The 15,548-nt window shown below is 43.1% G+C and overlaps 1 protein-coding gene across 1 annotated transcript; it reads left to right on the plus strand.

The window, feature by feature from the left end:
- Nucleotides 1–3,414: 3,414 nt before the first annotated feature.
- Nucleotides 3,415–10,047, plus strand: LOC123183347 (L-type lectin-domain containing receptor kinase IX.1). The gene is made up of 2 exons (XM_044596138.1): nucleotides 3,415–4,842; nucleotides 9,023–10,047. Exons 1-2 carry the CDS (start codon nucleotides 3,461–3,463, stop codon nucleotides 9,777–9,779), a joined length of 2,139 nt encoding a protein of 712 aa, XP_044452073.1. The 5' UTR covers nucleotides 3,415–3,460; the 3' UTR covers nucleotides 9,780–10,047.
- The last annotated feature ends 5,501 nt before the right edge of the window (nucleotides 10,048–15,548 follow it).

Here is a 15,548-nt window from a genome sequence, read left to right on the forward strand (position 1 = left end):
TATATTTTTCTCTATGCTATATAGATTATGGGGAAATTCCAGGGTGGTCCATGGACCACCCTGTCCACCCCCTAGATACGCCACTGGTCGTCTGCGTGGTGTCCGGCTGCTCGTGGCCAGCAACATGCGTTCTTGTCGTCATGGTCTGCCTGTCGTGTGCGTAGTGTACAGCTGCCCGTGCGCGTTGTGTACTACAGTACTTGTTTCGAGGGTTTATTATGCGTACTGTCCTAGTTCTAAACGTGTGTTAGCTAGAAGATTTAGTAGTCTATATGTAATACTTTGGAACGTGATAAACTAACCACTATGATAATGATATAAATATGATCATACAAGTGTTGCACATATTTCTACGGCTTTTGTACGCACAGATTAGTTTAGCTAAGAAATTTTTTTATTGAAGTACATATATATGCAAAACATCAGTGAACATCTTTAATAAAAATCGGTGAACTGATTGCCTTTTTACTTAGATATTCAGGACATTCACATAGTGCACTAGGGGCAAAATGGTCTATTTACCTCACACTTAACACCGTGGGTGACAAAAATAGACGCAATGTCACCGAGGGAACAAAATAAAGTTTGAGTGTCAAAATGGAAAGAAAATTTTGTTTTGGGCCAAAAAGAGAAGGAGATTTTAAGAAAGGGCCAAATAAGAAATTCTCTCTTAGAGGCAGGGAAAGGCTCCGATGGGGCACCCCAGGCCCTCCTGCAACATGTCAAGGGGAAAAAAGATTATATGAGACCAGGTCTCATATTTAGCAGGTGAGACCCGCCCTGATGGATGATACGTGGCATCCACAAATCACAAAGCATATAATCCCCCCCCCCCCCCTGATTTCAGGTGGAGGGTGAGGTAGATGCTTTATGATTTGTGAATGCCATGTGTCATCCGTCAGGATGGGTCGCACCTGCTAACCCGTGAGACCTGCTCTTATAGAATTCTTTTCCATGTCAAGGTGCACACTCTTGCACTTACTAGGTAGCACAATACACTTGAGCAAACTGGTGCGCAACCCTGACACTTCCCCAAAGTCTTTGAGAATAGGACAACACATCTTGCTCAGTTGGGCGCGGTTTAACTCCAAAAGATAGGTTTTTCTTTTATTTTATACCAGGGAGAGTTTAGGGCTAAAATAAATACAAATAAAATTCTAAAATTTGCAGAAAATTTCGCATAAATACCTGGGCTCGTATGTAACCCTGTGCTTTTTGTTCTGCCCTAAATGCAATCTTTATAAAATATTATTTTTACAAAATAGTTAATTTGAGTATTAAAATATTTCTCAATTAACTTTAAAATTCCAAATAGTTTTCTAATAATTTTTCCAACTCTTTTATTTTGAAGAAGTCATGTTATCTTGCCTCTTAATATTTTTCTTGAGTGGAAAAACTATTTGAATATTGCAAAAATAGAATCCAAAACTGCAAAGAAAATATGATATGCATATGAATGAATAGTAAGACATCGAAATTGAAAATTGGGATGTTACATGCGTATGGGTTATTCCGTCAATTTGGTCAAACAATGTGCCGGTAGTTGCACCTGGAGTTGGGCAAGCAAGTCGAATGACTACTCTCGATGTTCCTGCTCCGAACACCAAAACCGTGTGAACTCCTAGTTATCTTGATGAACTTTGTGCTTTCCTATGCATGCAACTGTGCTTTTGTAAACTTGCTATGCTTGAGAATGTTGTGTGCTTGAGAACATTGTGTTTGTGTGCTTGAGACATTGTGTTTGTGTGCTTGAGACCATAGTTTGTTATGTATGTTCTGCAATGATGTTTGGCTATAATGTGACAATGATTGAGTCATTTGGGAAGTGATATTTGTGCTATATATATGCGGGATATTATTTGTATATGTGATTTGTTACGAGGCTTTGCAAAGTGCAATACCCAGCTAAACATTTTTATCGAATGTAGCACTCGGCAAAGGTGCCACATGGCGCCACCTGGTATCTTGGTGGACTCTTTCCTGAGTTGGACGGGGCGGATCTCGACAAACATCACAACCTGGGATTTTACTGGACATATATTTGCCGAGGACGGAACTTGGCAAATGTCAAGAACTTGACAACTTTGCCGAGATACAGAGTTGTACTTCGCGGACTGTGCCAGCCTTTGTCGTGTGGTACAGAAAGAATGTCAGCGATGCTGCCATGCCACGCGTCAGTCAACCATAAGACACATTTTGCCGAGTACAATGTCGGCAATCTCGGCATACTTTAAATCTCGGCAAACATCAATGTCCACATGTCATCTGCTCGTGTGTCCATGTTTGCCGAGTAAGTCCGCCATAGATACTCAGCGAAGACGACATCTCGGCACACTTTGGGCGCCACGTGTCGCGCTCCGGGGCCTCCGAATTTGCCGAGTATCTATGAAAGGCTCTCGGCAAAGTGGCCTGCCACGTGGTTGCCGCCGTCTCCGTCCGGCCTATCAAGTGCCCTTTTTTGCCAAGTGCCCCGCCTAGGGCTTGGCAAAAGGTTTTCCGAATCCCCGATAGATGGCTCTTGGCGAAGTGGCATTTGCCTGAAGGGTTTGGGCCGAGCACCTTGAGCAGAGAACTACACTAGTCAAACACGTTGCCGAGTGGAAATTGGCTTTCGCCGAGTTTTCCTGGAACTCGGGAAACTCGGAAATTCAAGTAGGTAGCCCCTTGTCCATGTCTCATGCATGTATTTCACCTGTATTTGTTCTGATTGCACTCTTGGTAGTCCAAAGTATTTGTCGCCCTGGCCTGGACGTCGCTCTCCTCCGAGAAACTTGATAAGACGATGCCGATCGGCCGGCCTAGTGGATGCAAGGAAGACATGGTACGCATGCTAGTCCACTTGTCACTGTCCTTGAATGTTCATGCTGTAGGCACATTATTATTGTTGTCCTGGTCCTAAGATGTCAGTTACAGTGGTTCAGACTTTTATGTCTACTAGAGCAATGCCCGTGCGTCGCAACGGGATATAATAGTTTTGTTAAAGCACATCTAGATGTGATCTAAGTATTGCACATCTAAGTCCTATGCCATTAATATACTATAGTATGTTAGCATGTGATTTACCTGTCCATACTATGCGATTGTGTAAATAAATGTTCACCAAATTATGTCTGTGATCTACCTTATATGTTGATCGGAAGTGATTTACCTGCACATACTATGCAATTGTGTAAATAAATAATTATCAAATTCTGCATGTGATTTACCTTATACTTTGATCAGAAGTTTGGTGAGTAAATTAAAATGAAATTGGTTCGGTAAGTAAATTAAGATGATGATTATTATACAGGGATGGTTGGACGAAGAGGTTGTGGAAAGAAAGATGGAACGGTAACTTTACGTTTTTTTTAAGCGGTAGAGATTAGTTTGGAAAACGTACTTCCTCGATAGCAAAACTAGAAGCACGTACGCCACTATACTATTCCCAGTGGAGCCCTCATCACAACTCAGAGCAACAGCAATGGCTGAGCTGAAGCTATGCTTGTGCTTCTTGCTCCTCTGTGTACATGTCCATCATGCGACCGCTATCTCGTTCAGCTACAACTCCTTCCGCTCCGGTGATTTCAGAGAGGAGGATGACGCGATGGTCACCGACGGCAGGATTGAGCTCGTCGGCGACGAGGCCGGCGGTCGAGCAAGGGGCCGCGTCCTGTACAAGCAGGCGGTGCAGCTCTGGGACGGCGTCAAGGGCGAGACGGCCAGCTTCACCACGAGCTTCAACTTCAGCATCCAGTCCCTGCCTGGCCGGAGCAGCACCCCCGGGCACGGCATGACGTTCTTCGTCGCGCCCTACATGCCCGAAATGCCGCAGGAGTCCTACGACGGCTGCCTTGGGCTCTTCGACGAGAAACATGCCCCGAAGAACGGGACGACGATTATCTCGGCCAACGCCTCCGGCAGCGCCAGCTTCGTCGCCGTAGAGTTCGACACCCACCGTGACGCGTGGGACCCCAGCAGCCGGTACATCGGCGTAGACGTGAACAACGTCGACTCACGCGGCAACTTCAGGATCTTGCCGGAAGGCAGCCTCGTGGACGCCGGCGTGATGTCTTCGACGGTGACCTACGACAACGCCACGTCGTGGCTGGACGTCGTCCTCCGCGACAGTGGTGCCGAGTATGCCCTCGGCGCCACCGTCGACTTGCGAAGCTTGCTGCCGGAGCAGGTCGCGTTAGGCTTCTCGGCGGCCACCGGTGATGCCTTCGGCAGCAGTCACACGTTACTCTCGTGGTCCTTCCACTCCACGCTCCCGACAAGGAACTACACGGCCCTCCCATCTACCTCGTCAACCAAGAAGGCCACCCTACCACTCATAGCCGGGGTTGCCGCCGCAGCCGTGGTGGCGCTCCTGCTCGCGGTCACCGTGGCGGTGCTGCTCCGTCGTGCGAGCAGGAGAAACAGGCAAACAGACGACAAAGACATGCTCGCCGGCGACATGACTCCGGACTCCCTCGATGCCGACGGCGATGAGTTCGGTTCCAGCACGGGACCCCGGCCGATCCCGTACGCCAGCCTAGCGGCGGCGACGAGGAACTTCGCGGAGGAAGGGAGGCTGGGGCAGGGCGGATCCGGGTCGGTGTACCGGGGCCACATGAAAGAACTCGGCGGCCGCGATGTCGCGGTCAAGGTATTCCTCCGAGGGGCGTCCTTGGAGGGGAGGAAGGAGTACAGGTCGGAGGTCACCATCATCAGCAGACTGCGTCACCGGAATCATGTGCAGCTAACCGGCTGGTGCCATGGCCGCAGGCGGCTGCTGCTGGTCTACGAGCTCGTCCACAACGGCAGCCTCGATGGGTACCTCTACAGCAACACCAAAAACGACGTTCTGACTTGGCAAGTTAGGTACGCATGCTTTGAGCCACGTGCACATCCATATCGTTCCAGTCCTATTCTTTACTTACTTTTCTACCTTGACTAAATGAACTAGTCCCTCTCCCATAATATAAGAATGTTTTTGATAGTATCGTATGCTGAAAATACTTACATTACAGACTAGAAAAATCGTCGTATCATTTGAACTGTCCTTTTCTAGCTTTGATTGAGTCCATTGAGATCTAAGTTCTTGGTCGATGCTAGTATTTCTTAGGCTTTTCTTAGCATTACTACTATTTGATTATGCGGTTTCGATATTTCTTAGGCTTTTTCAATGGGTGTCGCTAGGTCTTAGTCGACTAAGATTTAACCAAGTCTCCATCAAGTGACATAATATGCTAGAGAGAAACAGAAAAGCTGAAAACAAAATTTTGCACGGATCGCAATGTAAGATCTCACGAATATAGAATCAACTGAGACACTGGACTTAGCAAGACTGTTTTCCAATAATAACATGTCTTGCTTTTTTCACTATCAGAACTCGGCACTTTACCGAGTGCCCGGCAATGGGAGAAATGCACTCGACGAAAGGTTTGCTGAGTGTTAGACTCGTCAAAGGGAACTCGACAATGAAATAGTCTAGACGGAACAGAGTCGAATGTAAAAGAAAGGCACTCGACAATGAAATAGTCTAGACGGAACAGAGTCGAATGGTGCCATTGTCACGTGCCATAGCGTTAGTTTGCCGAGTGTTGCACTCAGCAAAAGTAGAGGGGCTTGCTGAGTGGTACACTTGGCAAATCATTTTAGCATAATTAAAGAAAACGCAGGCGACCTCAGCCTAGCCCAACCATCCTACACGGGGTCGCCAGGATGCCTGGCGGCGGGTTGGGAAGATCATCACGGTAAGGATCCCCTCATGCATCTTCGGTTGTGCGACATAGGCAGAGGGCAGCGGCCACGGGATCGCCATCGAGCTCAGTGGAAGTGGCTTCAAGCCCAGCAAAGCTCCATCTCCATTAGGATAAGGCCGTCGTGAGGTAGGTCCCCTGGATGAGCCGGAGATGGCCGCTGCCACCGTGTGTCGCTGCCCCATGAGGAGAGAGGTTATGGCCGTGCATGCACGTCTATTCGCTATCTCTGGGCGTTGCTGGCCCCCGAGGAGGGAGCAGCTGGCTCTAAGATGAGAATGAACAGCAAGGTCAACCGAGTGACACGACCGCGGTGAAATTCTAGGAGGCGGCCCTAGATGTTTGGCAGTGGTAGCGACATCATGCCCGCATGGTCTTCGGCGACGTCGTCTAAAGAATAGAGCGGTGATTGGGTGAAGGAGAGAGAGTTAGTAGTGAGAGAGGGATTGATAGAGAAAGGAGAGAGAGAAGAGAGGAGGGAGAAGGGAGAGAGGAATAGGCAGCCATTGGATCTGTGAGAATGAAACGGTGGGGAGGTATGATCCGGTGGAAGGGTGTCTTTACCGAGTGTCTCTCCGAAAATGCACATGGAAACTCGTCATAGTGCCATGTTTGTCATAAGATAATTAGGCCTTACCGAGTGTCTCTTATTTTGTTCTTTTTTTTTTCTTTCTTCTCTTCTGTTTTTGTGTAAGGCCTAAGCATAGATTCATTAAATACAAATAGGAATTGTTAAAACATTTTCTTGAACTGTTTCACGGACTTGCAGTTAAAAATTGAATTATATTAACTAAATCTCTAGAAAATGGACTTAATGACTTAAATATAGAAAATGGATTCCAAAAATGCTAAATTTTCACATGTGTCATGTAATGGTCTTTTTGAATGTAGAATTTTTTTCATGTCCAACATATGAAGCAGGGATCGCTTCACCTTAAACCTGATTTGATCCCTTTTGAAACCACAATTCTTTCTAGGAGATGCAACTTTTATGATTCTTTCTCAAAATTTTACCATAGTTTTACTACTAGGAAAAGAACTATAGATAATATGGAGACTAATGGCGCACCACACATGTGGTGCGCCACTACTAGTGGCGCACCATGTGTTGGTACGTCATTAGTGTCCAAATACTAATGGCGCACCACATCCACGGTGCGCCACTACTAACAATTTTTTTTTTCAAAATTAGTAATTGCGCACCAGGATTTGTTAGTAGTGGCGCACCGAGGGTGTGGTGCGCCATTACTAGTTTAACTAGTAATGGCGCACTAGTAATGGCGCACCACAAACTAGTAATGGCGCACCACACCCTCGGTGCGCCATTACTAGTTTAACTAGTAATGGCGCACCACAAACTAGTAATGGCGCACCACACCCTCGGTGCGCCACTACTAACAATTTTTTATTATTTTTTTTCAAAGTTAGTAATGGTGCCATTACTAACTTTGCCCAAAAATCCCCCCGGACCGCCTTTTCTGTTTTAGAAAAAATAAAAAAAATGATGAAAATGTGGTCTAGTTGTTGGAAGAATTTACAAATATGAATTTTGACTTTATTTGCAAAATCTCTCTGGAATTTGTAAAATGGGCATAACTTTTGCATACGAACTCGGATTAAAAAGTTTTTTATATGAAAAATCATCTACTCGAAAAGTTACATACGATTTGAACGGGGGGAACCCGTTCAACATCTTCAAAATCCCCAAAAACCTAACAGAACGAAAGATACGGGGCTTTTAAGATCTAGAGGGGGAAAATGAAGAAAAATTCAAACTTACTAGTGGCGCACCATTTGCTAGGTGCGCCACTAGTAATAGAAAAAAAATTGGTTTCAAAAAAACTTTTTTTATGGATTTTTTTTCAAAATATGATACGTAATATGATCGGGAACTTTGAAATATTTTTTCAAAATTTCATCACACTCATGAACATGAACAAAGTCCTAAACATCAACAAGGTTTAATAGGATTGATATGATAGATATATCAACAAGTGTCTGTGAAGTGAGCTGGTGCTGGGGTTGGATAGAACTATGAAGTTAAGCGTGCTTGGGCTGGAGTAGTGTGAGGATGGGTGACCTTCCGGAAAGTTTGACCACGGAGTGCGATTTGACTTGAGATTAAGCATATTGGCTTGAGATTAAGCCATAGTGACCCGAGATTAAGAAAAAAAACGAAAAAAAATGTGAAATTACTTTTTAAAAAAAATTGTGAATTTTTTTTTAAAAAAAATTGTTAGTAATGGGGCACTTCTATGTGGTGCGCCATTAGTAAGTCAGATAGTAATGGCGCACCGTGGGATATACTAATGGCGCACTCCCAATGGCGCACCACAGGTGCGCTATTAGTAAAAAATTCTAATGGCGTGATGCTAGTGGCGCACCTGTAGTACGCTATTAGTAGCCAAAACAGGTGCGCCACTAGCAGGCCTTTTCCTAGTAGTGTTTCTAGGGTTCATATAATCACACCTTTCCAAATTCATATTTTTAGAGTTTGTTCGTATTTTCAGAATTAAAAAACCAATAACCTCCATCGTTGCGGTTAAGTCTTGGCACACTAATGTTTGAAATTTCTTTACTTTTTTGAGTATGGCTTAAACATAGACTCAAGAATAGAAATAGGATCTTTCAACCCTATTTTACCAACTTTTCATGCACTTGTAGTTCAAATTTTAATTATATTCACTAATACTTATAAAATGCACTTGATGACTTAAATATAGCAAACAGACCCCAGAAAATTTCTAATTTTGACATGGAAGATGTCATGGTGTATATTCATCAATCACCTAGCCTTCAAACTTGACACATTCCATCTTGAAACTATGATTCTTCTTTGGAGATGGTTCGATTTATAAGCAGTTTACGTCACTACTTTTACGAAAGTTTCTCAAATTTTTACCACCGACTTTAGGGATCATATAATGACATAATGTCAAGTTTGATGTTTTGTAGACTTCGTTTGAAGTTTTAATAAAAAATAAAAAACCATAACCTATATGTTTGGGGTCAAGTCTTGACACCTTCATGTTTGGAATTCCTTTTATTATTTTTGAGTATAGCCTAAACATAGACTGAAGAATACAAATAGGATTTTTCATATACGGCCCACAATCGTACACGACTAAAAGTTATGAAAGCAAGTCAAGCAGTGCCAGATGATGATAAAATAGAGGCACATCCTTCTTTTGTAGAGTTAATTCTTGGATTGGACATTCTAGCGGCATTCAGAACTTAGTCGGAGTACTTGGATGAAATCTGATTTGGCTTGATTGTGCCCTTACTTTTGTTATTATCAGATACCAGATCATTCTTGGACTGGCGTCTGCCGTGCTGTACCTCCACCAAGAATGGGATCAATGCGTCGTCCATGGTGACATTAAGCCGAGCAACATCATGCTGGACGAGTCCTTCAACACCAAGCTAGGCGACTTTGGCCTGTCGCGGCTCATCGACCACGGCATGAGCTTGCAGACAATGACCGCCATGGCGGGAACCCCGGGCTACCTCGACCCGGAGTGCGTCATCACCGGTAAGGCGTCCACCGAGTCCGACATGTACAGCTTCGGTGTCACGCTGCTGGAGATCGTGTGCGGGCGGCGACCGATGGCGCCGCCCAGCGCCGGTGCGAGGGACGGCCAGGTGTTCCGGCTGCTGGAGTGGGTTTGGGACCTCTATGGCAGGGGCGCCGCCCTCGACGCCGCTGACGAGCGTCTCGGCGGCGTGTTCGACCGGTGGGAGATGGAGAGGGTGGTAGCCGTTGGGCTGTGGTCCGCGCACCCGGACCCAAAGATGAGGCCGGCGATGAGGCAGGCAGCCGAGGCGCTGCAGTCAAGGAAGTTCAGGATGCCGGTGCTGCCGTCCAAGATGCCGGTGGCCGTGTACCTGCAGCCTTTCGGAGATTCCGCCATGGAGTACGGCGACAGCACCACCACGGTTGGGTCCGGGGTTACCACGCAGCAGTACTCGTCGACCAGCTGTACAACAGCGACGCAATCTTCAAATACTAGCATGCCGGCGGCTGTAAGTGAGGAGTTGAACCCCAATATAGAGTAGTGGACTTCAGAATTCAGATCGTGGTGGGCGGAAAAGAAGAGTTCCGCTCCAGAATATTTGTACTGTCGAGTTATATAGGGATCAATGCAGTCACGTTGCTTGTAACTGCACTAATAGATTTTATAAACTACTTCCTTCGTCCCATAATGTAACACTACACTAACGTCTTACATTACGACTTTATGGGACGGAGTAGTAGATTGTACCCCGCGCTGGTTGGTTTTGGAATCGGTTGCAACATAATTTATTGAAATGCAGTTGTATGGCATATGAATATTTGAATTAATATTGAGATGTGAACTGGTCTTTTCTTTGGAAGAACCAAAAAGGGGAAGAGAATAATTATATACAGTTGTTTGGCTGTGAGATTGGTTCTCTCCCGTTTAGTTATCTAGGAATACCGATTCATCACCGTAAGCTAACAAACAAAGAGTGGAAGTGCATTGGGGACAGATTTAAAAAAAAGTTAGTTGTTGATAAGGGAAACTTATGTCGTATGGTGTTAGGCTAGTAGTCGTGAACTCGGTGCTTACGAGCTCGTCTATGTTCATGCTATCGTTCTTCAAAGTAAAAATAGGGATGCGGAAAAGACTTAATTTCTATAGATCTATTTTTTGGCAGGGTGGTGAGAATTAGACAAAATATCGCCTAGCGAGGTGGGATATATTGTGTCGACCTAAGAATCAAGTTGGTCTGGGTAATGAGAATCTTGAAATAAAAAATACATGTTTGCTTAGTAAATGGCTTTACTGTTTATCCATCGATGAGGGTGGAGTGTAAATAAAGTTATTGTGTAACATCGGAAGCCCCCCCCCCCCCCCCCCCCGGGGCAAGAAAAAAGTATTTACATTCTAAGACCTTGTCACAATTAACGGCTCAATCAAATGACTAACCCTTTTGGAAGGGTTTGATGGGGACTAAGGTTGCCTCCTTCAATAGGGGTACATTCATTATTAAAAATGGGCGCACTACGTGATTTTTAGAGGATATTTTGCTGATGAATAAACCTCTAGCCCTACAATACCCAACACTTTATAGTACTGTGCAACATAAGGAGGCTTATGTTAGTACGATATTGGGGCCGGTCCCCTTAAATGTCCAGTACAGGCAGGCTCAGGTTGGGGACAGATGGATTGCTTGGCTTCAATTAGTTAAAAGGCTGATGAAGGTTACCTTATCTAATGAGCATGATATGTTCCAATGGAGGTTGACTGCTTCTAAAGTGTTCTCCGTTAAAGTTAAATCAATGTACATAGACTTGATTAATGTTGGGCCGGTTTTTCGTTCAATTCATATTTGGAAAACCAAAGTTCCTTTAAAGATTAAGATTTTCATATGGTTTCTAAATAGAGGTGTGATTCTTACTAAAGACAATTTAGCTAAGCGCAGATGGAAGGGTAGTAAACAATGTTATTTCTATGATCAAGAGGAGATGGTTCATCATTTTTGGCATGCTTGTTTGCCCACTTTTTGTGTCGTACAATTCATGTGTCATTTAATATACCTCTACCTACTAGCGTGTCAAATTTGTTTAGTAACAGGTTAGTTGGGGTGGAGCCTAAGACTACGATGTGAATCCGTGTGAGAGTATGTGTATTGCTTTGTGCTATTTAGAACTGTAGAAATGATTCTGTGTTTAACACAACAAAGATTCACATTTTTTTGTAGGTTATCTATAGAGCTTCATGATGGATCCGCATGTGCTACTTACTACACCATGAGGAAGCGAGGCGGTTTATGGTCTATTGGTGCAATAGTTGGGATACAATAGCACGGGCTACACATAACCGGTTAGGATAGTGGTCGAATAGTATGATATGTGTGTACAAAAGTACTCTTCTAGTCCTGAGCTCAAATGAGCTCGGGTGAACAGTAAAATCAAAAATATTGAATTTTTTTAGTGACAAACACTAACAAATGTTTTCAATGCTTGCAAAATTTCATCGTGAGATGACATTTGTAGAAGCCGTGGCAAAAAAAATTCAACACACCAAAATGCTGTTGGAAATGACATTTTTGGAGCATCGATTTTGTTGGCTGTAGCAGTTTTCATTGTAATAATTTCTTTCAGTACATGATCTTAACACTTGTAACCTTTTAATAAATGGATGTGTGCATCAAAATGGCTGGGCGTATTCCTCTTTTTTTTCAAATAAAAAAAATATATATAATATATTGTATTGTATTATTCAATAGTTGTAAATTATTTATTGAATATTAGCATCACAAAATTGAAAGAATTTTCCTATGCATTATGGTATCCTGAGGTGGAAATTTGTCATGCATAATTGCATGTTGAGATGACATATTTGCATGTTGTTGGAATCGATTGTTTAAGAACTAGAGGCACTACTGTTATGGAACATTACCTAGTCTCAGGTTGTTTGCTGAGTGCGTTACTTTCTTTCCACTCAGGCAAACAAGTCTTTGTGAAGTACATTCTCTTTTGCATTCGGCAAACAATTTTTGCCTAGTATCTTTTTTTTACATTCCAAACATAACCATTTATCGAGTACCTTTTTTTTCTGTACTCGGCAAATATTTATTTATTTTCTTTATCTTCTCCTTTCCCTTGTTTATTTTTAGTTCTTCTAGTTCTAGTTCTAGTTGGTCCTAGTTGACTAATTAGAGTTGGATTAATCCTCTTTTACTCATAATTAGAAGCCTAGTGTGGTTCTAATCTCCTCTCTTTAATTCTCCGGCAATGATTAGTTCTGGACGTACGGCGAAGCGTTGCCGGATCGTGAAGGTTGCACGCTTGCAACCAAGTAGAGAGGACGTGCTTTCGGTCTTTAGTTCAAGGGACTGTTCGTGGGTGGTACGAGGGATCGTTCATCTACAGTTCGAGGGACTCCAAGTATGATCTACACCGACACGTTCTTCTTCCGCTGCAACTCGGTGACGGTAACAATCATGATCCCAACTTGTGATGCATCTTAATATTGATCTTGGTTGATCGCAGGTGCGATATTTTTTTCGTTTTCTACTACGTTTCCCTACAACTATACCAATTTTGTTTGGTAATTAATTAGTTGGGTGGTATTCATCATGCCTTGAAGGGCCAAATCCATGTGGGAGTTTGTGCCTTGCATTGGGCAATGTGGAATTGCCAGAATGAATGCATTTTGAACAGATCATCTACTCCATATTTTTTGCAGCTTATCGTCAAAACTACGGCGTCAATACGTACATGGTCATCACAACATCATGTGGACACATGAGGGCTTATGGCCGTTGGGTGTAGCCGCGTGGAAATGGTCAAAGGGGGGGGGGGGGGGGTCATTCAACTAGTTTGGCTGGCGTGCCAGTAGCAGATTATGTGGATGAGCTATGTAATCTTGCGTTTCAACCGGTGTGGTCGTGTGTTGATGTAAACGCTTTGGTACTTGGTGATTTGGACTTTTTATGTTTAGTAAATGGTTGTGTGCATACATGATGAAGAGGTCGGGGTTATCCCTTTTTAATTATTATTTTTATTAAAGTTGATGTAAGACAACAAGATCAATAACAAAAAATAAAGTACAAAACATGGACAACCATTGCAGATTGATTCAAAGTATTTCCATCGATCCCTCCACCTATCATGGACCCTCCAGCCAGGTCGTATGGGTCCGAGGCGTCCGGGCAGATCGGACGGCTCGCGGCACTCCCGAGAGGCTATCGACGCAAGCCACAATGCGAGTGGACGGCCAGGAATCTCTCTCGGCCGTGAAGATCCCTGGGAGGTGGGTACGCTAGCATCCTTTATAGGAGTAACCGACATACCTATGGACTAAATGTTTTGATCACGCAAATATAAAATGAAGTCTTGAGGCTTGATCCAACAATTGTCCTTAGCGTTTTAAGGGGTACATCCCTTGTTGTACCTATATTGAACTTTCCTGGACATTCTTTCAATAGGTATTAGTTCAATCAAATATATGTTATTATGAATTACCAAAACTGCGCAAGGATTAGATGCACTTTCATCAGCTCTAACATGTGCGTTCATTGAAGGTAATGGTAGGTCAAACATTTTCTGGACTAAGTCATGGAGTTTGAGACATATCACGCCCCTGAGTAACACTGTTTTTAGTAACAAACTAGTTTCACCCAATGAGAGCCAAGATATCAATCTGGGAAGTTCTCCTACAAGCTAATTCTTAACCTGGCACTTAACTAAGAAACTTCTAATTGGTCCCAAACACTTCTGGTGAAGTTGTTAATCTCACTAGCTTTGCTAGTTATAAGGATTAGCATATCTAGTGTTTGGAGTTGATCTCGTATGCAAGAAGAATTAAAATTTTGAATATTAAATAATAGAATAGCAAGCGAAACGAGGTTGTATTCTTATGAATAAAGAAAGGGTAGCGATTCATAATTTCACTAGTGGCGTCTCTCCAGATAGCATGGGTGTGGTAATAACGGCAACCGATCTACACACTTTTCACTAAGATGTTATGGAAATGGATGGGGGAGATGATGTTGATGGAGATGGTGAAGATGACTTAGCTGACGACATTCATATTTATTTAGTAGTGATGATGACGGCGATTTCTTTGAATTCGCTAGACGAAGGGGGAAATCATGGTAGAAACACGCCAACAGGAAGCTACGGTTTCAGCGAGCGAAAGCAAAATACCACAGAGAGGGTACCCGCAGTGGCATGTGGGCCCCAGTCATCTTGTCCAGGCAGCTAAAGGGTCGAGGCACCTATGTTGGGTGCTTGGGCCTACCAGAAACCTACTCCTTTTGATCCAAACCATGCTCGCATATTTTTATTGAATTCTTCTCTACGTCTAAAAAGAGATTTTATTTGTGAAACTTTTATCCCCCCCCCCTTCAGACAACTTTCCAGTAGTCCTTTCGGTAATTCTCTGCAATATAAGAAGTTGAAGTTAAAATGAAGTAGTGGTGATCATATAAGAATGAAAGTAGAGTATTTATCTTTTGAATTGTGATGGAAAATACATGTATCACAGTCCCATCCATCTGTCTGGTTTTACAAAGATGGAGATATGTTATACTCCCTCCGTTCCTAAATATAGGTCTTTCTAGTGATTTCAATAAGTGACTATATACGGAGCAAAATGAGTGAATCTAGACTCTAAAATATGTCTATATACATCCGTATGTGGTAGTCTATTTGAAACTCTAAAAAGACTTATATTTAGGAACGGAGGGAGTACAACATACCAACAACCAACATACTTGCTCCATAATATGTTTAGGAGTAAATGTTACAACTATGGAAGGTTTTTTGTGAGTTATGTACTGGCAAAGGTGGTTGGCTCAACAGTAAATAACTGAAGGGGGAGGGGGGGGGTATATAGCTCCTTATTATAAATCTGTTTTATTTAAAACATTCTATGGTTTCACCAATTACAGAAAAAATTGAAAATCTCTAAAGGTATTTATTTAATAATGGAATTTCTCCTATGGTGCCCCAAGGTATATATTCCCAACAACATATAGTAACACACATGAGTCCAAAGATATTGGATAAGGTATCTAACTCAAATTATATATGAGCTCCTTCCTTTAAAAAATGAAAATAATTATGATATCTCATTAATACACCCATTTATATGGCACAGATATAGATATTCATAACACATTGATTCAAAACTATCTCAGAAAGACAACATGGGCGGTGGACATTAATGTTGTAAGATATTATTAATTTTGAACAGAACTTCCAATAAATGTTCTTAGACGGCGCATGCTGGCAATAAACATTCCCAGACGGCTATAAAAGTTGTATCATGTATACCACCGAACACATGACCA

This window comes from Triticum aestivum, chromosome 1D, assembly GCF_018294505.1.
Source record: "Triticum aestivum cultivar Chinese Spring chromosome 1D, IWGSC CS RefSeq v2.1, whole genome shotgun sequence".
Classification (NCBI taxonomy): Eukaryota; Viridiplantae; Streptophyta; class Magnoliopsida; order Poales; family Poaceae; genus Triticum; species Triticum aestivum.

Coding starts and splice junctions, on each gene's coding strand:
- LOC123183347 (XM_044596138.1), top strand. CDS start 3,461: ATGGCTGAGCTGAAGCTATGCTTGTGCTTCTTGCTCCTCTGTGTACAT. Junction 4,843..9,022: donor GTTCTGACTTGGCAAGTTAG/GTACGCATGCTT, acceptor TGTTATTATCAG/ATACCAGATCATTCTTGGAC.